Source organism: Fragaria vesca, linkage group LG4 (assembly GCF_000184155.1).
Source record: "Fragaria vesca subsp. vesca linkage group LG4, FraVesHawaii_1.0, whole genome shotgun sequence".
Taxonomy (NCBI): domain Eukaryota; kingdom Viridiplantae; phylum Streptophyta; class Magnoliopsida; order Rosales; family Rosaceae; genus Fragaria; species Fragaria vesca.
Window position 1 is genome coordinate 17,887,020 of NC_020494.1, and position 27,917 is coordinate 17,914,936.

The following is a 27,917-nucleotide window of genomic DNA, read 5'->3' on the forward strand; positions in this document are numbered from 1 at the left end:
ATAAATATGTGTCCACTACCCCCTATATAGAATTAAACACTCAAATAGAGCTACTACGCTTACGTCCAACGCTCACGTCACACCATAATGCGGCTATATGCTACGCCATTAAGGTGGACAGACACATATGGCTAGCTAGCATTTTATATACATACTCTCTCATAAATACATATTTATATCCACTGAAAATCCCATTTTCGGTATCTCTCCAAGAGAAATAAAAATCGTCAAATATTAAAATGACGTCAAAATATTCCACGACATTAATTATTCAATCGTGAACTTTAGCATGCATTTATTTAAAATAAACGTCCACTCACAAATTAGGCCTAAGCCTGCTGTCGATCTGGGGTCTCGTCTGCTCGAGCCTCCTCACGTCCTGTTCCAAATAAAATATTAATTTCCCAACCAATAATCCCATATTTAATCAAAATAGGCAAAATTACCCGAGAGCCATAAATACGCTCATCATTGCCTAACTTCGATATTCTTAAATCGGAACGATCCGAACTTAAATATCATACTCAACCGTCGTAAATACAACCTCTCCAAAATACGACTTAAATCCTACGGCCGGATTCTACATTAATTACCCGCCAAAAATACCACACTTCGGAAATTCACAAACCTATCCAAATCTCATCCAAAAATTCCAAAATTCATCTCAAAAATATCCCCTTAATATTCTACATCAAAAACCAGACAATTTCCCAAAACAGCAGCGGCGGCCGGCGACCAACTCCGGCAACCTGCAAAAGCTACCAAATTTTAACAGAATCTTCCTCTCAATCTCCTCTACAACTTTCATAACAAGCTCAAACACCAATTCCAAGCCTAACTAGGGCAATCGACTAAAAACATCCATAAATCCCTAAAACTTTCAATTATACAAACCACCCTAACGAGATCGAATTTAGCCGAAACCTTTTGAGGGATTACTCACCTAGATGAGGGCTACAAGTTGAGCCAAAAATCACGACCTATGGTGGCCGGAAGACGGAGCTTTGGCGAAAAACCCTTTCCGGCAGTCGAACCTTTCGGGGTTGACCGCTCCTTCACGGCGGGGTTAGGGGAGCTGTCACCGGTCCAAGAAGGTTGCTGGGTTGAAGACCGATCGATTGGGACCGGTGCGGCGGTCTGGGGCGGCCGGACGACGGTGGACGGCGGTGGAGAAATTTCCGGGTGGAGAGAGGAGAAAACCGGGTGGGAGGAGAGAAAATCGGGAGAGAGGGAGAAGAGAAAAAGGGTTTGGGGCCTCACCCCAAACCGGTCCACAACACTTAACCCAAACTTCCAAAAATAAAAACACCCTGAAAAATAATACCCGAATAAAAATTACCTTTTACTAGCTAAAATTTACCATTTTTACCGTCGTCGTATTTTCCTCATACGAATAATCCTCCGCACATAATCGTCCCCGAAACCCTTCTAGGGACCAATTAAACTATTTACTCAATTACGGAGACGGTAAAATTCTTATTATAATCAGGCTAGTAAATAAGGTAAAATATAAGGGTCGGGATGTGACATTATACTTCATCATGAACATCTTATTACCATGTGCTCCGGTTTATTCGTCTAACGTTTTAATTTTGATACGTTACCACCTATCGTTTCAAAGTTATAGCAACTACATAGCTATATCACTTTAACTGTTACGGATGATGTTGGATCATCGGGTCGATAAGATCTTTCTGTCGTCGACCACAGAACAAGCTCCGTATTTGTAGTATCATGAACCGGTTGATTTTGGCAGTATTATTGCTCGGACTTGGACAATTCATCAGTCTAAAACAAAAATGGAAACTTGGAAAGCACAAACTGCAGTTATCGCTTAGGGTTTGGTTGCAGAAGACAGTTTAACACATCGACGAAAAAGATGGAAGAAGGAACCACCTGCTACCGAGGCAACGCTAGCTAGGATTAAAGCACCCATTTGTCCAGCGGATTTAAGCTTGCACTCTCATGCGAGTGACCCATATTCGTTGTTTCTCATTTGCTAAATTAGGGCGGTTCTTCATCGTCTATAAAAAGCAAGCACCTCAAGAGCCTCTTTGGGAATGACGTTGTTTCAGATTTCTGAATCACTGACCGACCACCTCATGCATGCACATTAGCCATGATCCGACTCTACTGCAATATTATGAGCCTTTATTTATTCTCTGAAATGACCAATCGCTGATGCTAGCCTAGCTAGCTAGCTCGTTGCTGGTTTTAAGAAGCTTTAAGCTGAGCCTGTGAACCAGAGAACAGTGAAGCTACTGAACTTGTAAGAGGATGCATACGCAATAGCTAGCCAACATTAACTATTCTGCTATTATGCACCAATATCGTTAAGCAGTTAGCTAGATTGGGATTAGATTTAGGTTGGATTGGGCTGGCATTCTGCATTATGCAGAAAAAATCTGCGTGAACGAAACGAAGAAGGAAGTCGTTGTCTATATGGTTTTGATGCAATCATTAAAAGCAAGGCATATATGTGATGAACTGATGATAGTAACTAATCACTCAAATTGTTTGCTTTGCTGGTGTATAGAACTATAGGTCTATAGCTATAGTATACGCACCGGTGGGACTCAAAAATATGTTTGTTTTCTGGTGTTTACAATCTATATACCGCATATGATGATTATGATCTGTTTATTTAATGATGTATGATATTAGGTAGAGGAGGGAGAAAATAGGACAAGAATCTTAACACAATTTTTTTTTTTAATGGAATGATTTTTATTCCATCAAAACAAAATTCCGACCACATCCGTTCCAAAAGGTTTTGTCTATCATACCATATGATATGACATACATATTACAAATGTGTCTAATTGTATGGTACATGGGGACTTTTAAAAGGGTAAATTGTCATTTAGTTGTTTCTTCAATCAATGATAACCATACATTTTGTGAGGCATGCTATAGCATATGGTATACTAGAATTTTCCCGTTCCAAAACGGATTGAACGAAACAAAACTAACAGACACAAGGAAACCTAGACAACCCTACAATCTTCAACCATGATACATATATATTTGAGGAAGGCATAGTGACGCCACCGCCATTAGTTAACTCAGATCGAGGTGACATAGGACTGTCACCAGATCAGCCGATGAAATTAATCTTTAAGTCTAACCACCATCTTGTGCAATAACAACACCACAAAACCCATCCAAAGAATCTCTACAAACCATAATTTTATAGATTGAAATTTTGAAATCGAGAGTACGTAGTTGAATCCGTTAATATTTATAGCACAGAGTGTCACACCTTGTTTCTGCAGAGTTCTGGGGCCCTGATACTAAGGTAGAATTCCGAAGTCTCGTCCACCTCTCAAGCACATGCACAAGTAAAACCCGTCAGAGGTCGCGACTGGGTGACCCAGTCTTCGACTCTCTGATACTTAAGTCAACGAGGTGTCGCAACTTGTACTGTACGAGAGTTAGACGAATACTAAACTTACATGTTCAGAATGCAAGGGCACTCAGTGTATTTAGGTGGATATGTAAACACACCTAATGCGTAACGTTGAACGCTTTTCAACTTCAGAATTTCAAAAATGAAGCGAAAAACTAATAAATTTAGGGTTGGTATCCATCAACACCTCCCTCTAGCCTTCTTTTTTTTTTTGGTCGAACAAAGTGTCACGCTCTAACCTAGCTATATGTTAATATACGAGTATGCAATCGAAAAACCCATTAATTAGATGTATAGTGTATGGTATGGTCCCTGACTAGTCTTCCTATTTGTCAAACCCTACTGATTAAAGGGTCACATCAATGCTCATAGAGTCGTAGTATCGATCATGTTCATCATTACTAGTGAAGATTGATGATCAACATGATATCTTTAAACTAGCTAGCTCCGACTGAAATGCAGGGATGTTTCACGGTGCTACCTTTAAAACCGATCTCTTATTCTGATCTATATATACAGATTAAGCTGGGGTGATTAGAAGTAGAAGACGATGAATTATTTGGAGAGGGATCATAAGCAAAGACATGAATGTATGGTAAGCCTTGTCGATCGAGTAAACGACACAGGGTTTTGATGGTACGGCGGTGCGTCGTCCAAAAGGACCATATATGAACCGTTGGACCTGTTTTGTTTTCTTTGTAATTCCAGCACAGCTGCACAGGGGGGAGGGGTCTCCATTGCACGTGGGACTCTCTGTGTGTACGTACTACCTGCTCTGTTCTACTTGCTCTCTCTCATTCATCAGAAAATTCATAAACCAGAAACATTTACGTGCACCCAGAAATAATGCAATTCTTCAGAGACCGAGCTAGCAAGTTCTGAAGACCGAGGTGTGCTACGTCATGCATATGATCGGTTTGAAATTCAACACACTGTAGAGAAAGAGATGTATAATTCAGATTCAGGAGTAAAGCAAAGATGGAAGATCGAGACCCCAGAAATAAAAAGGTAGAGTACTGTAGAAGGATGGAGATACAGACAAATCTTCTCTCTCTCTCTTTCCCTCGACTTCGATCTATCTATGTCATCGTTTAACGAAGCTGTGTGTGTGTCTGTCACTCACTGTGTCTCTCTTTCTCTTCTCCATAGCTTAATCAATGAAAGAAAATCTCCAACAAAATCAACCCCATTGTCCTTTTCCTTCTTCCATCTCTCTCACAGTTACTTAACTTCTTACACGCATGTACACCATTAATACTGTGCACCAAACAATATACATTTTCCTTGCTGTTTGTACCCATAGACCTGAACATCTGATTTATTTATTTTCACTGTGCTGTACGTACTGTTCAATTATTTCAAGAATCAGATTCAGTTTCTCTGTAATTCAGATTCATATGCGTACGAGAGATGTATAGAAGACGAACAGGACTGAGTGGTTAAGTTGAATTCAAAATTTGAAACCCTACTCTATCTATCTTTTTCCTCTCTCAATTATTTACATGATGGATGGAAATAACATCATGGAAAGGAGTGTGGCAAAAACCAAGCAGTGCATAGCTATATTAAGATAGGAGTGGGGGTAGTAGAATTGAATTCTGGAAATTTGGAATAGAAAGCTAAGATTGCTAGGGTTTGGGGTTTGGGGTTTGCAGTGGTACGTCATATCTAAATCATTTAATTTTTCCTTTTTAAGTAAGCGAGATTACTGACTGTTAACGTTTATGAGAGCTATGACAGAATATTGACAGTAGTCTTTTATCTATATCTGGCTATCGATCATCAATCCTGAGCAATTAGATGCTTGTAGTTACTAGTTACACAGGGCGACTCGATCAGTGTGTGTGTTAGCTAGTGACCCCTGATTATTTACATCGATCTGTCGTATGACCTCTCTCTCTCTCTCTCTCTCTCTCTCTCTCTCTCTCTCTGTGGAGTCTGGAAACGTACATGTATCATATATATGCTGACTTCATGCATCAGCTGGTGTACTAGTTCTATACTGATCGATGATGACCTATAGATATTGATCATTCATGGAGGTGGGAGCTTTAGGATGGTTGTAGTAGTGACGTAGCCACAGTAACTGAGTTCAATCCTGAATTTACTGGCCTGCATGCGAGGTTTCAGCTTTATGTTCTTGTTTGTTAAACCATGGTTTGTGATAATACATGTTCTCCACGCTCATGAAAATGATTCGTAACTAAAACACTGTTGAACCTAACACTTGCACTGTTAAATTAAACACGACATTAAGTAGTCAATTCTACAAGTTACTGCTAGATTATTTATCAGCTCGAATGATTTGTGCTTGTACTAATTTGGTTTTGTTTGGGAACAATACGTACATGGGGCAGGAAGGGAGATCGATGGGTCGACTTTGTTTGATGTAAATATTACCATTTAAAGACTTGGGGACATAAATGCTGTATGCCATGTCCTGGCTAGGTTGTTATGGGAGAAAGCTAGAAAATTATTTGGACATAGTCCTCATCTATCTCCAAGAAATGTATCATTGTGTAGATCGATCAAAGAGTGGTCACATGTTGTGGGTAAGGAATTCCATATATGCATGTTCTTGTGTCCTCATATAAAGTTGATCGATCTCCATGCTTCATATATATTGCTTGCCTATAAATTGTCACTGTGGTTAATTAATCATGTATTCCCTACCAACCTACTTGCTGTATGTACATTTTCACGGGCAACTGGTTGAAACCAAAGAACAAACTTGGATAAGCTAGCAAGTGTATGTCATTTGTTCCTTGCTAAGATAAAGTTATATGTTTTCTTGGAGAATCCAAACATTCTGGTTAGCATTGTCTTGCTGTTGGGGTCAGAGAGTTGAGAATAATATGTAGGATGTCTGGATATGAGTTATATGATAGAGTTGACAATCCAAACATCCTGGTTAGGATTCTGATGTGCCCTAGCCCTAGTGCTTTCGATTATTAAAAAGTAGTGCAAGCCGTTATATATACGAGTCATGTTTCTTTTGGGTCATCCCAGAAGCATGTTGATTCTTAATATAACAACCTCAATCACATCATCAGTTGGGGTTAGTGTGGCAAAAAAAAAAAAAATCGCCGTTGCCTGGGATCGAACCCGGGTCACTACTTAGTACTTACCACTATACTACAACGACCTTGTTGATGTATTTTTGTTGGCTACCATTCATCTCCAAATGAGATATTGATTTCATGACGTAAACAGAGAACCTGATTCTCAGATTAGGGTTTCCATACACCTACAAAGATGGGCACACGTGAGAATGAGAAGGAAACAAAGAAAATCACAGGGGGGTTGGGTTTGTTTTGGTTTGGGCAAAAGGTGAACAAGATAGATCATAGAACCAAAGCATTATCATGGGTACAATTTATTCTCTACACTAGATTCATGTACTAACCCCTCCTGCACATTTTACACTATTTGATAATTAAACACCGGAATAGCCACACCACAGGCTTCACTTTTCCCTCTCCTCCTTCCCCATTTTGTCTGAAAAGTTGGGACCAAGTTACCCAGTGTCTTTCGAATTCGATGATATAACATTATTGGGTCTCTGGGATTCTCTCTCATCTCGATCATCTCAATGTACCCTAATCCCAAAGAACACTGTCCTAAACCTAACTCATAACTAATCCATCGCGTCATATATACTTGGGAATGAGTCCAATTATCATCTGTTCTGTAGGCCAGATCAGATCTCCCCAAATCGGATCCCAATTGGTTACTAGGTGGATTTCATCCTATATGCATGAATGCATGATTATTATGAATACCAGTCAAAGACTCAAAGTAAACTTAGTAGTTTGTTTGTTTTTGCAGGTTTGCAATGTGCGTCTCCAACTCTATGGATTGGACGATATCGATCAAGATAGATAAGTGTTTCTCTGCTAAATATATAAACTCGGTTATGATAGAATGTTTTTCGGTGCTCTTGAGTATTACAATTTCGAAAAACATTTAATCAAACTTATTAGATTAATGTATTGTGTGAGAAACATGGTAAATAATGATTAATCTAACAGATTATACGGTTTTGGAGTTTAATATTGTACTTAGTACTTTCGAGTTCATTTCAGTGCATTCATATAAATTAAATTATGAAACTTGATTAATGCATGCAACCAGTATGAAGACAAAGCAGGTACAGTGAGAGTAGTGACACCAAAACGTGCACCACTGCATTGGCTACTTGGGGACCCTATAGTAGCTGTATAATACTAGCTAGGACGAGAGAGATCATGGTGAAGATGTATATATATTGATTGGAAGCAACTCCAGATGACTCATATGAGGCATTCAATAAAACCAAATAGACCTCCAGTATAGTACGAAACTCTCATGTTTCTTTTAAGTTATCTCTGTGAGTGTTGTTTGCTTTTTCCTTGATATCTATTTGAATGGTTAGGGTGGGTGGTGTTAAAAGATCTTGACCCAAATGCTCAGTCTTTTCTTGTAGTACATTCCTGGCTCACAATAAATATGAAACGTCTGCAATTGGGTTTTCCAGAGGAGTGAAAAAACTGGAAATGAAGACCAAACTATCCAGGCCAGTTTCTCTTACACTTTCGTAGCATTCGTTCCTGTTCATTTTGTTCTCATCTCTTAGAGTAAGACTTATGAAGATAGTGTGTATATAGTTAAAACATTAAACGGACGGGGTTTGCTGACCATGGCCATGAGTCATGACACTTCATTGGGTCAGACAGTTCAGATGGTTAGCTTTTAACCCAAGTTAAAAACCCCTCAACTGTAGTTAAAAGTGTGCTCTCTCTTTCCCTGGTTTGAGAAGAAGTTAAAAGACTGTGTCTTGAGCTAGCTATGCACAGGAGCAAGTAGCAACACATCAAATATTAAAGACTCTTTCTTGTCAATCACAGAGAGACAGACTAAAAACTTTCATGAATTCAGGGCTAGGGTAAGGGTGCATGTGTTTCACTTTCACACGTGTGGGATTTGTTAGATTTTCAGGAGTATAGTAGGAGGAGGAGCTAGCTTGTTAAATTCAAAGGGGTCAGGGTGAGTCAGGAGGGTTGTTAACTAGTTAAAACCATTTTTTTTTCATTTTCTTTCTGTCTCTCTCATCATCATCTAAGGAGTCAGTGAAATCAGAGTAGGCCTTGCAGTAGGTTTCTTAAACACTCTTGCTATCTTTGCTCTTTCCTTGTAGCTTTTCTGCTGCTGCACTGCAACCAACAAAGTCCAGGCCATTATGATTTTCTGAGCATTACTTTGATCACAAATGAAGGGCATGATGGCTAATCACAATGCTAGTGCTATTTATGCAACAGAAAACCCAAATGCCTTGAGTTGTTTCCCATCCTCATCTTCCTCTTCTTCTTCTTCACCTGGTTTTTCAATGGGGATGGTTTATGCAGATATGGGCTCCCTCTCCCTCAGTGCCTCCAACTATGGCCTAGTTTCTTCTCAGGAGACTAGTTATTACAATATCTCAAACTCAAACCTCTCTCATAACCTTGATGTGGAAAATGGTAACACACCTTATTTCTGGGGCTTTCCACCGTCGACTTTGGGGACCAGAAGCGCCGAGGAACAGCTTGGCCACCGCAACAACAACAGTGACTTCCGCGGAGGCGGTAAGGCTTGTTCAGATAGCATAAGTGATGATGGGACTGAGGAACATAATGAGTCTATGAATCACAGAAATGAGCAGTCAAAACAATGTGCCAGAGGGCATTGGAGGCCTGCAGAGGACTCCAAGCTCAAGGAACTTGTTTCTCTTTATGGCCCTCAGAATTGGAACCTTATTGCTGAGAAGCTGGAAGGAAGATCAGGTAAACAAGATTTGAGGACAGAAAATAAAGAGTCTAATTTCTAGTAGCATTATTGTTTTCTCCACTGATGCTTCTTTTTCTGCTGCAATCAGGGAAGAGCTGTAGACTGAGATGGTTTAACCAGCTGGACCCAAGGATCAACAGAAGAGCTTTCAGTGAAGAAGAGGAAGAGAGACTAATGCAAGCGCATAGAATATACGGCAACAAATGGGCCATGATAGCTAGACTCTTCCCTGGAAGAACCGATAACGCTGTGAAGAATCATTGGCATGTTATAATGGCCAGGAAGTACAGAGAACAGTCCAGTGCTTATAGGAGGAGGAAGCTTAGTCAATCTGTACTCAGAGCCTCATCAATGGAGGAAAACATGAATTCAACTCCTCCAGCAATATTGCCATACTCATATCTCAATAATTATGGGTCAAGTGGTAATTTAAACAACATGGCTTGTTGGGAAGAAGCAGCAATAATCACAAGCAAAAAGGTCCCTCCTTTTCAATTCCTTCCTGGTATGTCGATCTGTCTCTTAGGATTCTCTCTCTTTCTTTCTCTCTAATCGTCTTGGTTCCCTTTTTGTCAAGCTAGCCTGCCTCATTGTCTTGTTTCTTGTTGATCCGAGGTTGCATAATAATTCTCTTGCTCTATTAATTTGCCAGTGAAACACTGAATGAAAAGAACTTGATCTCTGGATCAGTCACTTTGTTTCACTTAAACCCTTTTAAGTTTGTCACCTTTCCTTTGTCTTCTTTCTCTTATGGTTGATTTACTGTTTCATGCTGTGATTTGTTAAGGTACAAATGATGAAATAGCCCAGGTATCATCTGGTAATTTCTATGATCATCCACCATACATGATGAACGTGATGGCAATGCGACAGTCGAATTACTACCATGCCCTTCAGAGTTACTCAGACTCAACACCAGCATCGCCAAGTCTAGTTTCGGCCGGCGCCGGCAAACTCACCTCTTCATCATCATCAGCTGCAGATGATCAGGAAAGAAGAGACATTGCAGCGTCATCCTTCATTGATTTTCTTGGGGTTGGAGCCACATGAAGTTAGAAGCCTAAGAAAAGCTGAAAAGGGTTTTCAATTTTTCACATAATCATGAGAAAGGGTCTCAATGTGGTTGTGGTCCAAGTATTGTAAGAAGCCATTAGAGGTAAAACCGTAAAAGAGAGAGGGTTGTTGTTCTTAGTTCAGCTACTACTACTACTGACAGTGAAAAATCTGCATCAGCTTCTTTAAGTCATGTCCAACCATCTTTTTCAATGTTACCCTCCACCCCCCCCCAACTCTCACATGAGACCCTTACCAAAAGGTGAATCAATCAATTTATAACAGTACGTACATTATTATTAGGTTATTGTCACAGATTTTGACATGTCCTTTTTCCTGCATCTTTTTAATGCATATATTGTGGTAATTGTACCCCCTAGTTTCAAAAGCGTAGGAACCAATCCCATCAAACTGAAAAGAGAGAGAGTAGTACATGAAATGACATAGAACAAAAATGCTTAACCTAATCTAAATCCTAGTGTTTAGGTTAATGACCATGTTAAAGAAAGGAGATCCTGGAACTGTTTGGAACATCGTTTTCCTAGCTCATGTTGAACATCGTTTTCTCAGAATCTTACTGAAAAACGTTGGTGCAGTGCACATGGGATTTTAGTCATTTGGAGATCTCTGTGATATTTTTGTGGGATGTGTAGTGGTTCAGAATTTGCCATTGATGTTCATCTCTGCTTGCTGAAACAAGAAAGATGCATTAATCCACACTCAATAACTTACTCAGAAGCCAGCGAGGTATCATTAGCTGGTTTTGCTGTAAGACATGATTTACAGTGGGATTTGGTTCTTCTGGTATTGTTATATATAGAAGCTCTTTCCAATCTTAGTTCCCCAGAAGAGGAAACGACGTGGTCCAGATGTTGGTTGGATTTTTGACTGGAACAGCCCATCCACATGCAGCTAATAAGTCAGTTCTGTTTCAATGATTTTATCCTAAACGTTTTTGTTTTAAAATTAATTATAAAACACCACCCGAACTATAATGTTATTTTCATTTACATACCTAACTATCAAAAACTTACATTTTCATACCCTAAGTTTCATTCCGTTAGCATTTTGATACTTTGACCACTAACAGTACTGTTAAAATTTTGAGGACATTTTTGTTATTTCAATAAATGTATCATTTTTTACATTTACTTAAAAAAAAATTTTATTTTATGAGGTTATCAAATACAAATATAACAATTTACTTTAGCAAAAATATTCAAAAAAAAAACTCTAAAATTAAATATTTGTTTTTTCAACAATAGTGATAAAGGTTAGTAGAACTCTTGTATGTATATATATTTTTGGAGTTACATGTTAAGCAAAATAAAATAAAATAATTTAAAATAAATTATATCGAGAAAATATCAAAAATCGATGGAAATTTTGTCAAATTTTATATAAAATGGTATATTTAACTAAAATATATTAAATATAAAATATCAGAAATATATGAAAATTAATATGTATGCTTGTTGTAAAAAAAAAAATTCAAGAAAATATCGAGAATATCGTGGATATTTTAGTCCGTGATCACAATAACCCATTGATTTGGGTGAAGAAATGGTTTTCTCAAGTTTGAACAATAGAAATAAAATATATTTAATTTTAGTAACAATTTTAATGTATAATTTTTAATTTCAATTACAAAGATATCATGAATTGACATAAACGCCTTTGAATATTATCAAAATTTAACGGTGTTAGTGGTCAGGGTATAAAAATGCTAACAGATTGAAACTTAGGGTATGAAAATGCAAGTTTTTGATAGTTAGGTATGAAATTAATGAAAATAACATCATAGTTCGGGTGATGTTTTGTAATTAATATTTTGTTTTACCAACAGTCTCCTCAGTATCTTAGTTTTAACTGCAAAACCATTTGTTTTAACGACATGCTAGTACACGGTGTAATCTTAGTCGAGGAGTTGATGTATTCACTGGTTTGAGAGGTGGAGATGGCTTTGGGCACGGTAATTACCCCATATATATATGCATAGTCATAAATCAATTGGTATGCCTGCATGCATTGTGTATACCATTATATGCTCCTTTGCTTATTATTGCTGGCTATCTTTGTTGTCTCAAAGCCTCAAGTTGCACAAGAGAAGTTGTTTTTCGATGAATAATTGTACAAGAGAATTTAGTTGAAGCCATGCATTATATTTTCGTTTTGTCCTCTTTTAATTTAGAAAAGAATATGTCGATGTCCGTTGATCTAACGTTTGAATTGATTAAAATTAGGCATTGTACGTATGACTCTGCTTCGTGCTGCATTTCCTACTCATAACTTTCTTTGTGTTTCAGTAAAAAATTTCACAATCAATAAAAAAAGAGCTACTCATTGCTGAAAGAACACTACAAAATCATTGCAAATAAAATGAAAACAAAATCAGTGAAAAAAAGGAACACATATTACTAGTTGAAAGAGCTCATCAAAGTCATCATATTACTAGTTGTCCATGAGTTCGACGAACTCTTCAAAATCAACCAGTCCATCTTGGTTCATGTCTACTGCCTTGATCATCCCCCGGCATTTCTCCAATCCAAACTTCCCCTTCAAACCCAGATTGCACAAAACTCTCTGCAAATCAGCTGCGTCTATAAACCCATCTCTGTTCTCATCAAACACATCAAAGGCTTCCTTCACCTCCTCCAAGCTTGGCTCCGCCTCACTAAACACTCTTGAAACCTCCTCTGCTCCAACCATGTCTTCATTAGTAATAACATCATCTCCCTCATCTTGGTAGCATAGTCCGAGCCTTTCCATCACCATCTTCACTTCTTCTTTTCCCAGCAACGGTTCATCTTGTCCTTTGTTGCATTGCAGAGGCTGATCAAGGGTTGGTTGTAGTACATGAGGGTCAGAATAATTTAGGTAATTGTGGGTTTTGGTCCAAAGCTTCAACAAGGGTTGGAACAATCTAAGAACATAGAGGGAGCCCGGTTGAGCTGCGGCTGCTAGTATGTCCTCCATTGACGATAACCAAGAGAAGAAGATAGAAGTGTAAGGGCTATATATGCTGGATGTAAGCAAAGCTCGGAAAACAATTACAAGAAGGAAAAGAGATCGCCTTGTGTTGGAAGGGTCAAGGTCTTTAACTTTCTCAAGGGGACTACAGAATTACTAGAAGATAAAGTGTAACAACTCCATCATTTATAGAATGATAATGTGTTCTGTGTTTCCTAGCTTTTAGAAGTTTCCTAATCTAACATGTAAAAGCGTGAGTATATTTCCTGGACAATTCCATAAGCATTCTGCCGGAGTTTCCAGGAAAATATTGGACACAACCAACCCTTTGGCTACACATGACTTTAGCTCAAAACTTCATGACCAAGACTTCTTCTGCTTTCTATGAGATGGGCCTAGCAAGGATTGGGAGAGCCTGCAAGTCTGCAACTGTTTAGTTTTCTTCTGGACTAAGATTTATTTTCAATGGACAAGTCTCAAAATACAATTTCAAAGCCCTTTTAAATTCTTTTTTTTTTAATGAAATTCTATGAGTGAAATCAAGTCTCAAATTCTTTTGTGATGAATTTTCTAGACCTGAAAGATTGCATGGATGAAATAAATAAACTCAAAGTTAAAGGAGAAGCAAGAGTGATCTCTAGTCGAATATTATGTATTCTTCCTATATATATCTCCAATGATAATTTTGAGCATGATCATCAAGTTTAGGAGTTCTCTTTGTATCCGACTTATTTCTTCCAATATCCTCTATATTGTCACTTATCTGACTTATTAATGTACCGTTCTAACTTGAGATTACTGGAGAAATCGTTGTGATTTCCTTCAGAAATAGAAATATACTTATAAGTTATAACCCTTATTCTGAAATCAAATAACAGGAGTATTGAATTAGTTCTATGACAAACTAACAAAAGCGAAAAATAGGTTTGACATTAATTCCCATCCTTTAACTTGCTGAAAAAGGTTTGATGTTAACAAGCTCCAAGATGAGAACCACAAGAGTAATCTATTCTTCAGAAACAAATATTACAACATGACTATTACATAAGCATTTGAGTTTTTTTCTCTTGGAATCACATGCATAGGGTCCCATAACAACTAATATATGCAGAGTTTGTGGCCTCTTCCTAGTGACAAGGAAGACAATGAAATATCTGAAACATTTCTCTTGGATGAGAGTTCAGAGACACATAAATGGAGTCTGATTTTGATATATTATATATTATCCAGCTACAATCTGCAAAGTGATCCAAATAGAGAAAGGAAAAGCAAGTCACTTTTGGTTTGTGGATATACTTGGCTTACACTGCTTTGCACTTTCTGTTAGTTTTCAAGTTTGGATTCGTTGTGCTTAGTTGAAAGAGAGAGATGCCTCGCTTATTGACACTAGTTACAAGCTATCTCAATTCAGGACCTACCCTGCAAGGACTTTTCTACCCACCAATTCTGTAATAGTGACTAATCGGTTACTCTTGAAAACTAAGAATTTTCAATGAACTTTGCGGTTTCAAACGATTTCCCACTACTGTAAATGTTCTAAAATCAAAGCTGTTACAGGTTCAACTTAAGCTACAGCCATGTTTTCATTTTCAGCAGCATAGGGTCCGCATACATCACTACTCAGAATGGAAACAGCAAAAATGTCTGGCAAAATTGAGAATATTTATTCTGCACATCAAGTTTTGTTTACAGCCAAGTATATCCCTCTCCATATTATCTATGTTAAACTTATACTACCTCTCACTTGAGTATGTATACAAACACTCAGAAGCATTTAAGCTGAAAACTAAAGTACCTGCCCATACTGTTACACAAAAGATTAAAAAAATAAATAAAAACATCTGTGTCTAGTCAGAAACAGCTCTGCTCTGGTTGGAAGTCCTGAGATTGACATTGCGGAAAAGGTATTAAAAAACGGTCAGCAGCAAAATGTTGCAGCATCTGTGTTCATGATCTCTCATGGAAGTTGAGTGACCGTGAAAAGGCTGCAGGATTAGCTTGCAACACCGACGATTGTTCAACAACTTGCCTTCTCTCATCTGCCTTGGATTGAAATGACTTGAAGATACCTCCCTCGTTAATAGAATTTCCCTTTTCATTCTTGATGCCAAGTGTTTCCCATATAGAGCTCTTTGCAGCTTCACTAGGATCGTCAATCCTCAACGTTTTAGGAATCAAAACACATCCTGACTTGTTCTGTCTGCTGGACTCTTCTTTTTGAGAGCTGGCTTGATGAAGAATGTCCCCATCTCTAGGATGTTTCCCTAAGGTTGGGGAATTTGGACCGGAGCTTGTACCACAATGGCTAATAGTGGAGGATGGTGGAGAGTTACATGGTACATTCCAAGAGCCGGGTCCGGTGCAGCCCCAGTACGGTGGTGCAGGGTAGAATGATATGGGAAACCCTGAATGGAAGAATGCAGGTGGAGGCATTGCAGAGGTCCACTGAGGTGAGTTCCATGCATAAGGCCAAGGAGCACCCGGAAAGCATGGTACTTGATGAGAAGGGAAACCCTGACAGTTGTGAACCGCTGGTTCTTGTTTACCAGATTTGCATACCCTCTCTGATGAATATGAAGCTGTAACATTAGAAGATCCACTTGACTGGTCATCCCCATTATCTCCAGCTATCGAAGGAACCAGAATTCTTTGTTGATCAGGTACATGAAACCCGTTCTGAGCAGAGTTTTTTGTTTTCTCGGCGAGACTCAATACAGAAGCCATTGATTCACAAAGAGGAGAATCTGATCCAAAGGTAAGGACAGTGCCATTTCTTCCCAAAGTTGGATTGTGCGCACCATTAGAAGCAGCAGCAGCAGCACTAGAATGAGCAGTTTGGAGAGCATCCGACATTAACATGTGACGATAGTGTGAAGCTGACGACGAAGCATTTTTGTTCTTGCGACGACCAGCTCCCACAGGCACATTCCTCATGATTCCTCCGGCAGTCCAGTATCTTTGACAGTTCTTGCAAAAATGGCGCGGCTGATTGACATTGTAATTGTTATAGTAACAAAACTTGGTGTCCATGCTATTACATCGGGGACATGGAAGTATCTTGTCTGGCTTCTTCAGAGTCTTGTCTTGTGAGCTACTGGTCTCATCACTCTGTTCTCCATTCTTAGAGGATTTCAGAGATACTGAAGTTTCTCTATCAGCTGAGGGAGTTTTAGGATTCTCACAAATTCCCGATGATGTTGTCGGAGGTTTCAAGTCTTCTGTGAATTGATCTGAGGGATTTTCTTCCTCTGTGTCAGCAGCGAGTTCTTTTCCTGATATTGTTTCCTAATATTTGTAAACAGTAAGTTCCAATTAGAGAAGGGCAGCTGCTGGATTCCAGTAAATTAAAGCAAACATACGCAATGGAACTCCAAAATGGTCTTAAACTAGTCTTCAATTAAAGCAAACACAGGCAGAACACTAAAAGTAGATCAAAATTATCTAGATCATGCATAATCATATTATTTACTGTTAAACACAATTTGTTGTCATACATTCTTAAACTTTTGATTGTACTCCAGAAAATCAAAGAGCCATTTAACAAACCAATTTAACTATAAAGCAATCAGCTTTCATGTCATTGAAACAGAGTAAAAGCAAGAGTAAAAGGGTAAGTGATGAACGTCCAACATGCTTTTTTAACTGACACACTGTTAGTATTGGGGATTGAAGTGAAGTAGCTAGGAAGGTAGAAAAACCATGAAAGAAATGCAATTTTTTTTTTCTTTCTCTCTGAAAGAAAGAAATGAAAAGTTGTTACAGAAGCAGACGTAGCAAAACAGAAAAGTTTGTCCAGAAAACAGAAAAGGTGGAAGAGGCTTGTGGAATAATTATTAAACACTGCAGAAAAACCAAAACCACATCTTGGAATTTATCAGAAGCTGTTGAATCTGATAAGGGTCATCCAATCCTCCCAAAAAAAAAAATGAAACTTCAGAATACAACTTTCAAAACTCTTTTTGTTTAAATTTGACAGTAATGGATAAATTTTCCCAGTAAGAACTCTTGCTCAAAAACAGGGTAACCTTATTGCAATATAAAGTGGAGTGAAAAAAGTAGGATAAGTTTTTCATATCAGTGATATCACTAACTAGGATATATATCTCATTCCCCAAAACACAAAACAAAGATGTATATGTTCATAGTTCTAAAAAAAACAAATGCTTAAAGACATGGAGCGCACACATCATTTTATAAACAAAATTCCCGTTTTGGAAAACTTGAATTCAATCAAACGAACTCAGAACAAGACTCATAAATCAAGCACCGTCGAAACACAGCATCCATAAATCATGAAGTAAACCCCTCGAAGTCCCAAAATGACCATATACCAAAACAACATCGATATAATCAAGATGACAGAGAAAAGGAGAAACAAGGACCAAACTTTCGATCTTGATTTCAACAAACGATCAAGCAATCAAATTTAAACACTTCTTAATTCAGCTGCCAGATCCCAGAGCCGAAAATCCAATAGGCAAGTAAAACCGACTCATATATAATTCTGGGTTTTTGAGAAATGGATCGAAAAACACCACACAAAAACTCAAAGTTTCAAACTTTACACATACCTTGTTCTCTGGCTCTTCAGGTGAAGTAGTTTCTGAACAAGAAGGAAGCTTGACTGAGGAGTCTTCTTCTTCAACAACACCAGCAGCAGCAGCTGCAATCTTAGAGTCAGCAGCAGAGGCGGAAGCACCACATGGCGGGTCATCATTGGTCGGAATCTCATGGCCGCTGAGTGGCGCCGAAGCCAAAGGTATGGTCTGTCCAAAGAGCTTTATAGTGGGGCTGATTTCTTTCTCAGACATTCTCCCTTGTAATCTCCAATCTAATCTCTGTATTGGTTTTCCCTTCCCTCTTGTATCAAACCAAAGTCTAAACTCCAAAGCCCGAGTCTTTTTCCACTCAAAGTTTGAGTTTTGATCGAGGAAGATAGAGAGAGAGGATCTAGAGAGAGAGAGAGAGACTTGGGAAGGAGAGAGTTGAGTTGTGAAATTGGGCAGGGGAGCAATGGGTGTCTAGTAGTGGAAGATTTAAGAGAGGGGGGCATAGGTGGGAATGCCACATCACAAAGGGAGAAAATTGTGAGCCACAAGTAGTATGTGGCCTTTGAGATCTTTGGGCATTGTTGGATTCCCCCACATTTCTTAAAAAGATTATAAAGACACCTACTCTTAGTACTAGTGCCTCTTTTGTCCTCCTCTCCTTTTTCTCATCCATGTCAGCAAAAGACACCTTTTTCCTCAACTTTTTCCCTCAGTTACTCCTCACCTGCCAACACCCAACCTTCTCTTCCATCCCTTCCTGTCCTTTGCCCTTTTCACCCTATTTCTGCTTTGCTTTCATCACATTCTATTTAACATCAGCCCCCTCTTGCTCTTTTGGAGTAACTTATTTGGGCAAAACTTGTCTCCCTTTTATGGATTGATGATCCATGCAACAGTGTGTCCTTTGTCCTTGGATTCTTCGTTCTCAAATTCATGGTATTTAGGTAATGACTTGAGTGCAGCCTTGTTTTTGGGTTTGCCAAAGTTTTAAGTCTCTACTCTATAGCATTATACGGAGGGGACTCATTTTTAGTGATTCTTTTTTAAGAATTAACACTAGGCTTTTGAGAAATTATGAAAAAGTAGCGATCAAAGTGCTCTTAAAATTGGCGCCGAAACTGAATTTGGCGTCAAAATTGAACTTATCGCATGTGATACCAAATGTTTTTATGCAATGTTTAAGCTTCATTTCACGTGCCAAATACATGTAACCGTTTTGCAACCATTATGACCTAACTGAGAAAGACATAAAATCAAAACGACATAGATTTTATTGTCAGCTCATTTGTTTTTGTCATGTCAATGATAAGTTGATTACGTATAATTGTGTCGGATTCTATGCATTTATCATAGTTTTACTGTACGTTGGGGATGTTTGGGTGACAAATGATAGTTTTCCAGGAAAAAATAATAATTCTACATGCAGTTTACCTCTCATAAAACTAACCAAGTGTTACGCAATTTTAGATCAAGAAGATATATTATCGTTTGGTGTTTGTAATGTAAGTTTGACTTATTATAAGATTTCATTAATGTAATTATAAAGTTATACATAAAGTAAGGTCTAATTACGTTTCATCGGTCAATCAAGTGTCACGCTAGAAAACCAAACCTTAGTCGAATCACCACCAAATTCATGTATCTAGATCATTAAAAGAAATTGAAATCCTTTATTATTAAATATTTTTTTCTTCATTTAAATCGTTCGACTGTGCTTCAAGCATATGACTTTCTAAGGTACTTTAGCTATTGATTCTATAAAAAAATAAGTTAAAAAATGTTACTCCAATCGTCTCCCTGAGATCTAACGTGTCTTGATATTTAAACAATTTAGACATTCACTTATACTCATATTTGTTTAAGATGGACGAGTATGTCAACAAATTGATCCTGTAGGGCTTCACAATTGTAGTTATGACAACGCGACATCAGTGAAGCCCATAATAGCCCTTTCGACATTATTCTCGAAAGCATATATCTTTTTCAATTGAAATTATTTAAAAAATAGTTTGGAAATGGTGTTGCTCACAGATTGGCTCACTCGCAGATGTTATCATTCGGGATACGCTGTTTGAACATGCTTGTGATAATGCTAGAAATCAAGACCGTACATAACTTAAACTCTATATAAGGCATGGGGATAAACCTCTTAGCTGATTTGCAAACCGAGGGAGAGTGCCAAAAGTAATTCGCAAAAATCAATTATACTTTTTTTTCGAGTGCTGAAAAATCAATTATATTTGGCCTTCTTTCCGAAAGTTCTTGTATGCACCAAGGTACATGTGAACCAATTATAACTGACCAATCACAATCATTCATTTAATTTAGTCCACTACATGACACTAACACCGATGTTAACACTGTTAACAATAATTAAGACAAAAAAATATCAGTCATCATGGTAAAAGTACATAGAATAAGGTAAATATTTGTGATTACCCTTTTTTTTTTGGAAAGATTTGCATATGTACGATGCTTGACTTTTTTTTTTTTATCTTTTTTTTTTCCTTTTTTGATACATAGTGAGACATTTTAGGCTTTTATCCTTCTTTAGTTTTTTGTTCAAAAAGCAATAAGGGGTAGACGTGTAAAATTTGCTATTAGAATTATGATTATGTGTGATTATCTATTTATTATAGTATTCATCATAAATAATTTATTAAAATTAACTAATTATTCTAACACACGGCGTACCCAAGGACTAGCATACCACAACGTTCTGCGTTCAGGTAGCACTGCTTGAACCATCAAGAATCAAGATGAAGTAAGAACATTTTGGAGCGATCACCAAATATCAATATTGTAAGAGAATCTTGTAATGTGTGGCATGTAAATTCAAACCATCGGTCCACACGTATTTTGATTGTTTTAGCTAGAGCATTTTTTTAGTGTCTTTTTATTTCTTCAATGAACTTCAAAATAAGCAAGTAAACAAATTACATTTTTAAAGAGAATGACACAAACTACATGAGTCAAATAAAGTTGAATCAAAAGTATCTCTTATAACTTTGGATACTATTTTGTGGGTTTGAGTTAACTCGATTGCGTGCATTCTATTTTATTTTAAAGAGCTATATTATCTAATAACATATGTTATATGATGATATTAAAACATATGATGCTATTAGTAACGATGCTCAACCTTGCATTTTGTTTCATTTTCGTATCCCACATTATTGAAATAAAACTTTAAAAAGTATTTTTCATTGTGGGTTCAAGCCACGAATATAGTTTATGACAACATCCTCTAATTGTCAAACTTCAACTATTATTTTCAAAAATTTTAAATTTCGATTATTATCTTGAATTATTAGTAAATAAATTCAAAGATAAATACATGTATGGTGAATGGATCACATTAATTTAGGTCAAAACAAGGATCAATATGCTAAATTTGTTACATACGAGTTTTGATCAACACATATGACCAACGTCATAATAAACTTTTCCTATTGATGTTAAAAGGTATACATATTTATATGATTAATTTCCTTTTTATCAAAACATTAGATATAATGATTTTGTGCAATACAAGCGATTAAAACATATTGTGTGCAATATGTAATATTGAGATTGAAATTGATATTTTGGAAATAAATATTTGTCGTAAAGATTTATTTGAGAACAAGTTGTAATATTTGTCTAGAATTTAGAATTTCAAAAATAATTCACAAAATGAAATTCAAGATTAGCATTCACTAATAAAGTACATTGTGTAGTTATGATTATTGGAAGTATCTGAATTAAAGAAATTAATTTAGAGAAATGTAAACATGATGTGATCTGAACCGTTGATTTCCACACTTGCTTGATCAGAGCCGTTTAGATCAAGTGTATATAGGCCAAAATTGAGATCAACTACACCAGAACATCAACCCTCTGCAACCCAGATCGACCACAAAAAAAAAAAAAAAGCCCATACGCGACAGATCTTCTTCGTCCGGTCTTATATCCTTGGCGGCCACCGTCGTTCGCTTGTTCACTTCGGCTTAGACATCTAGTTGATTGTCTTGGCCTTCTGGCGGTCGTGCTCGGGCACAAAGGACCTCGATGACGAGGCCGCGACGGTGGAAAGGAAAAAGGAAACGGTTTTGACCGGTGACGCGGAGACGAGGACGGCGCCGCCATCTCCTGCGCTCCCGAGATCCATCTTGGGGAGGGGTCGAACTTTGGAGGTGTGGCTAGAGAGGCTGGGTTTTTTGAACAGGAGAGAGAGGCTGGGTTATGGTAGAGATTGAAAGATTCAGTTTTTACTGTGGTTTTGATTTTTGTGTCGTTAACGATCGTTTGTGAGTCCGTTAGCACAGGTAACTGGTTTAAGTGCACCATGGTGTACTGAATCCGCTCCGTCTTCTTTCATCCAAGAAATAGTAAGAGTGGTACTTTTCTCTTTTCTTTTTTTTTGTCCCTTTGTGGCAGAACATTTATGTGGCAGACACGTAGAAAGCGGGACAGCGGGACAGCTTAGATCAGCTACCAAGGAGCTAACATCTGGACTCTGTCAGAACGTGGGACCCACCTGCAAAAAGCGCAAGTGAAAAGGGTATCTCAGATTATCCCATCCCTGCCGTTGGTTCCCAAGGCTAATCTCTCTCAGAAAAATCTAAGTCAACCTTATCCTCCGGGGCCGTGACTCTCCATTAATTCCATCACTATTTTAATTACCTTATATTACGTCATATAAAAATTCCTCCTCTCTTATTGAGGAATGGCTTTCAACCTTATAATGAATTTGTGTACAAGACTAGATAAAAAGTAAACTATACAAATTGTATTCATTTGTACAATTTATATTCCTAGTGAATCTTATGAACTTGTGGTTACAATTATATAAATTGTATATAAAAAAAAATACACGGAGAGATATTTAGATTATCTCGCTGAATGATAAAATCAAAAGTCTAAACTAGATTGTTGCATTGTTTACCTGATTATATGTTTCCTTTTTTGTTCTCATATGTTCGAAGACATCTACGGCGTAACAATGCAGAGCTTAGCTTGTTGCTTGCAATTGTATGCTTTCAAGAGATAATTTAAGTTTCTTCCGGTATCTCATCATCATAAACACATATCTATGGTCGCTAATTTGTTATTTGCTAATTCATGTTTACATACTACTTTAAAACCAACAGCTCATAATCAGATACAACTATTATGCAATACACCAAGTCACCAACCTATAAATAAGATATCAAATCATGCAATGTACATGAATATAAGAGTGAAATAACATTGATGAACTAGACATAATGAATGAATGACAAGAACGCTAGATTAAGGGTTTTTGATGGAACAAATGAAATACGTATTGATTCAATCCGGTCAACAATATCAGCTAGCACAAGTAAATTATCCCTAGCCTATTTTTTGGTTTCACAAATCCGAACCAGGTGTAATGCATATTGGAGAGTCAAATCGAATAAAGAACACTACTTACTCCATATAATGGTATTTGAAGAAGGGGCAACCATAAGTCCCTAGCTTGGTGAGAAAAATATCAGGATTCAAATGGAAGAAGAAGAAGATGAGGATTCAAAGTGGGAACTATAATGTTTATGCATGAAAGTGACCCATATAAAGCACAATGTTTTTTTGTTGCTCTTACTTTTTCAGGAAGAAACAAATTAAGAAAGACTTCAAATTCATATATATAACTTGTCAGGTTGGCCGACCTTGAACCATAACATATTACATATGTGGTTATGAATCCATGCCCAGCTGCTGCTAACCCAAAAGTTCAAAACGCTTTAATGTGCTTGGAAACAGAAGCATCCAGCAGCCAGCTTAATTTCTGCAGAAGTCTTGTGGTAACGGATGAACTGATGAATTCATATGTGACTCAAAACTTTAGAATTTACCAGGTTGATTCTAAGCCTTGGAAGTTGTAGATGGGTGTTCGTTTCTCTTTACTACAACTGTGCGAGCAAAAAGAGCCAACTATTGAGGACTGATTGCTCTCGATCAATTACATAACCACTCAAAGTGAGGTCAGCTAACTGATGAAGCAGAATTGAAGAGATGACCTTCATATTAGTTTTGGTATATTATGCCAATCACTCATAATAGTGACAAGAGTTTCAAATGTAACATGAGATGAGATCGAAAAGAATCGATGATCTATATTCGCACGTACATACGTGTAGTTGAGATGATTTACAGTTTTACTTGGTTAGATAATTATTCAGGTAGTACTAAGGCGAGGAGTACGTATTGAAAAATCTCGACCAAACAAGAAGTATTTATTGGAATAAGAAAAATAAGACATAGAGGGAGGAGTAAACCAAAGCTCTAGACAACATCAACGAAAGGGAAGACTTACTAATTCCCGATTACAAAAACGGAATGATAGCTAGTTAATTATAATCTGACTCCCTACCAATCTAAAACTGCTCGTCACTTGGTTGTTTTCTTCACAATTGTACATTAATGTAATACATAAAGCTACAATTTGTCATTCTAATCATGCCACAAATTCAACTATGGCACTCACAACTCAAGTGAAAGGTGTTGATGATGCTTTCAATCGAAAGTAATGGATGATTTTATATGTTTAGTTTGTTCCTCAAAATCAACATATTTCTCACAAACTTTTAGTTTCCTTCAATGTCTCAGAAACTTTACATCTCACACAATCCACAAAGTATATGAGGTATGCTAGTATGGTGGTATGGTAATCCATGTTTGTGTCGTATAATATACTTCGTTGTCATTTAAAATGTAAAATGTAAAATGTAAAATCACACATTATATATGAAAAAACAAATGAAAACAGAGAAAAAATGTAAATTAAGATTACGTGAGATCAAACACAATTTCTGAATGACAAGAAATTTTCATATGAAGAAATGATCCATATTTTTTGGTTTCCCATATTCGAAACAGCTGTAATACACACCGAGTGAGGAAGTCGAAAAATTGCATGCCAAATTTATAATCTGTGGTCACAATTTTCACAGATGCAGAATCCATATACTGATGAATCCAAAAGTGAAATATTAGTGCTTGGAGATAGAAAGAACTGGTATACAAGTAGTGGAAGAAGATTGTTTATGCATGAGAGGGACTGATCAGGTTGGCATGACAAAGTAACAAAGAAAGACGTCCCAGTTCATGACCTTATCCTTGTCAGGTTGGCCGACCTTGAACCATAGCATATTATGAACCTAATTAACCTTAAATTTCTGAACTACTCTTTAATTTGCTAGCTTGGAATAAAAGCTTCCAGCTAACTTTCTGCAGAAGAGAACTTGTGGTAATGGATGATAGAGTTCAGACTCGAAACTTTACCTGCATAATCATAAGGTTGATTTTAAGTTAACAATGGAAGTTATGGCTGGGGATTTCTTTTCTTTTACTTGGACTGTACGTAAGCAAAAAGAGCTAAGTAGACAAATCGAATTATCCCGATTAAGTACATGCGATAATCAGACTAGAACAGCAGCGTGAAATTGGGTATGGGTTTGGGTGAGCTGATCAGACTCTTGAGTTCTTGATAGAAGTTTCAGATGTAACGTATGAAACATAGACAAAAATTCACTATCAGTCCCTCAACTCTTGTGGCAAGGCTAATGTGATACCTAATTTCTTAAACCTACCAATGTGATACCCACACTTAATTTTCGCTACCAATATGAAGCCGGAGGCCATATTCGGTCACATTACCGTGAGTGTGGTCACGTGTAGCGCACGTGTCCTTCCAGAAAAAAAAAAAGCAATAATGACATTTTACCTAAATGGAATGAGAATTGAGTAAAAACTCGAGTACACCCTCCCACTCGAACCACCATCTCTCTCTGCTCCAACTCGAACTCGAGTACATACGCTCCCGAAATCGCCACAAAAACTCAAATCTGCACACTTCAAATCTCAGAAAAATTCTGCACACTTATTCAATACATCCCTCTTCTAAACCTGATCTAGTTTTTATATGAATCAGGAAAAGAAAAACCTGATCCAAAACATACCCAAATCCACCAAACTCAAGTTTTTGCCTCTATCTCCAAAAGAGTACTTCCTCGCCACTGGAGAACCCATCTCAAACATGACCCGAATATGAAAAAACTGGAGAATACTGCAGCGAAAAAGACTTGCCAGCGGCGCCGGTGACGAGGTCTTCGTCGACGAACATGCAAAATGGGTCGCCGATTTTCCTGAGCCACCACAGCCAAATTTTCTCTTCTTCTTCGCCTCTTTCTCATCAATTTGATTACAGAGACGAGTGTGAGGGCAAGGAGATAATCAATTTGGATGCCATGGATTTGGGTGTCCAAATCACGTTTAGACATTGCTTGGTCGGCGCGTGACCGTCGCTCTCCGGAGTCGCCGGATGGCTCGGAAACCGGGCTTGATTCGTTGGAGGTCGTCGGCACAGTGGTGGAGGATATAAAATCTCAGATCTAGATTATTTCTTCTTCAATTTGTTGTAACTTGTAAAACCAAAAACTCAAATGCTTGATGGTTTAATCAGCATGGATGTGTGTATGAGATGATAAATTTCAGGTTGATAAATGCGACTATCATAGCAGAGAAGAGAGGAGAGATTGGTCGTGAGCTCATAAAATAAGAGTGATGAGAATGGAGGTAAACTGATGAACACGAAGAACAAGACGAAAGAAACAAAAAAAAAAGATTTTACAAGTAGAATGAGGGATAAATTGGCCATTTAATTGCTTTTTGGTCTCAATGTGCTTGCAAGGTCAGGAAATTAACAGTTCTGTCGTATAAATTAGACGGAGGTATGTCGTTGATCAAGGTCAGGAAATTAATAGTTCTGTCGTATAAATTAGACGGAGGTATGTCGTTGATGTCAAAATACATGTTTGGGTATCACATTGATAGCTTTTAGAGTTTAAGTATCAAGTTGGCCTTGGCACAATAGTTTAGGGACTGTTGCTGAATTTTTGTCTGAAACATACTTTTATTAGGCTAACATTTTGATCATCCTTTGTGCTACGAACGATTAATGTGCATGCTTTCCAGTTTCGGCTTCAAAAAATGTAATTAATTGAAATGAAACAGAGTACTAGTACGCGTCTTCATCAACATGTCCAGCAAAGAACAGTGGATAGATTTCTTCCTTACGTTTCAAACTTGATCCATAGTGATAGGCTGATAGCCCATCATGTTTCATCTGGGAGACTAGGGCCTGGTTATTAGTAGTCTTATACTCTTATACAGACATACTGATCTGCACTCGACAATCTCTGCTTCCAGTCTTCATGGAGTTAGGATATGTAGTAGTCTTGCATGCAACCAAAGAAGAAGATTGGTCCTCTAGTTTCTACATGTCTTCTGCACAAAGAGTCGGAGACAGCGCTATAAGCGTCATATCTTAAGTCGTTAACTTATGACTCAACCAAGTTATAAAACTTAACATTCACAAAGAGTAGTTGTAACCATCTAGTACCAGTTAACAGTGTTTGAGCCCAGTGGGTATTTTTGGTCCAAGACTCGGGGTACGTTTTGGATAACATTTGGGCCAATACCTGTGGCCTTTTTTTAATGCGAAGCCCATGAAGGGTGGCGAAGTTTGGCTACACGCGAGCTGGAGTTTTGCAAGGATTCCGATACCCCGCGGGATTCGATGTCCTCGCGGGATCCTTTGTTTCAGTTCATGTAGGATTCTACAGTGCATGGCGAGGTAGAGTTGGAAATGGACTGTAGTACTCCGCGGGATAGGATCGCTTAGTGTTTGAGTTCGCGTACGACGCTACAGTAAGATGATGCGGGGCTGTGAGCGAGGTATAGGCGAGGTCTGTTCTGGACATGTGTTGCACGGATCGCGCGGCTCGCGAGCTGGTCGTATCCTTGTGGAATTCTAATTGCTGAGTCCGAATGGATTGTGATTAGGTCTATGCAAATTGCTATATAAGGGAGCTTGACACAAATTAAAGACACACAATCAATCATACAAAACAACTGCAAATCTTCGAGCACCCTCGAAACCCTAAGTTCTAAGTGCACCTCGCCTTAGATCTCAGAGCCCGTCTGGACTCGCCTCTCCTTCTTAATTGTTGCTCTGCTCGCTTCGAACAGTGAGTATCGATTCACAGGTGACTAGATAGTTTGCTCGTAATTCCTCGCCCGCGAGGTGACACCGGAGCTCTACTTCGCCTGATTAGAAGTCAAGA

General features: G+C 37.9%; 4 protein-coding genes across 4 annotated transcripts; 2 read left to right on the forward strand and 2 right to left on the reverse strand.

Moving 5' to 3' along the window:
• Positions 1–8,442: 8,442 nt before the first annotated feature.
• Positions 8,443–9,538, forward strand: LOC101303034 (the record flags this gene model as incomplete). Its single annotated transcript, XM_004298376.1, has 2 exons — positions 8,443–9,210; positions 9,303–9,538. Coding segments are annotated over exons 1-2 (789 nt in total), but the record flags the coding sequence as incomplete, so codon positions are not given.
• A 34-nt stretch (positions 9,539–9,572) lies between these two features.
• LOC101302548 lies at positions 9,573–10,278 on the forward strand. Its single transcript, XM_004297245.1, has 2 exons — positions 9,573–9,719; positions 10,002–10,278. Exons 1-2 carry the CDS (start codon positions 9,578–9,580, stop codon positions 10,262–10,264), a joined length of 405 nt encoding a protein of 134 aa, XP_004297293.1. The 5' UTR covers positions 9,573–9,577; the 3' UTR covers positions 10,265–10,278.
• Positions 10,279–12,718: 2,440 nt separating this feature from the next.
• LOC101303326 (probable calcium-binding protein CML45-like) lies at positions 12,719–13,243 on the reverse strand. The gene has a single exon (XM_004298377.1). The coding sequence runs from the start codon at positions 13,241–13,243 to the stop codon at positions 12,719–12,721; it is 525 nt and encodes a 174-aa protein (XP_004298425.1).
• Positions 13,244–14,870: 1,627 nt separating this feature from the next.
• On the reverse strand, positions 14,871–18,212 carry LOC101302828 (cyclic dof factor 2-like). Its single transcript, XM_004297246.1, has 2 exons — positions 17,809–18,212; positions 14,871–16,522 (listed from the first exon to the last, which is right to left on the reverse strand). Exons 1-2 carry the CDS (start codon positions 18,046–18,048, stop codon positions 15,185–15,187), a joined length of 1,578 nt encoding a protein of 525 aa, XP_004297294.1. The 5' UTR covers positions 18,049–18,212; the 3' UTR covers positions 14,871–15,184.
• Positions 18,213–27,917: the final 9,705 nt, after the last annotated feature.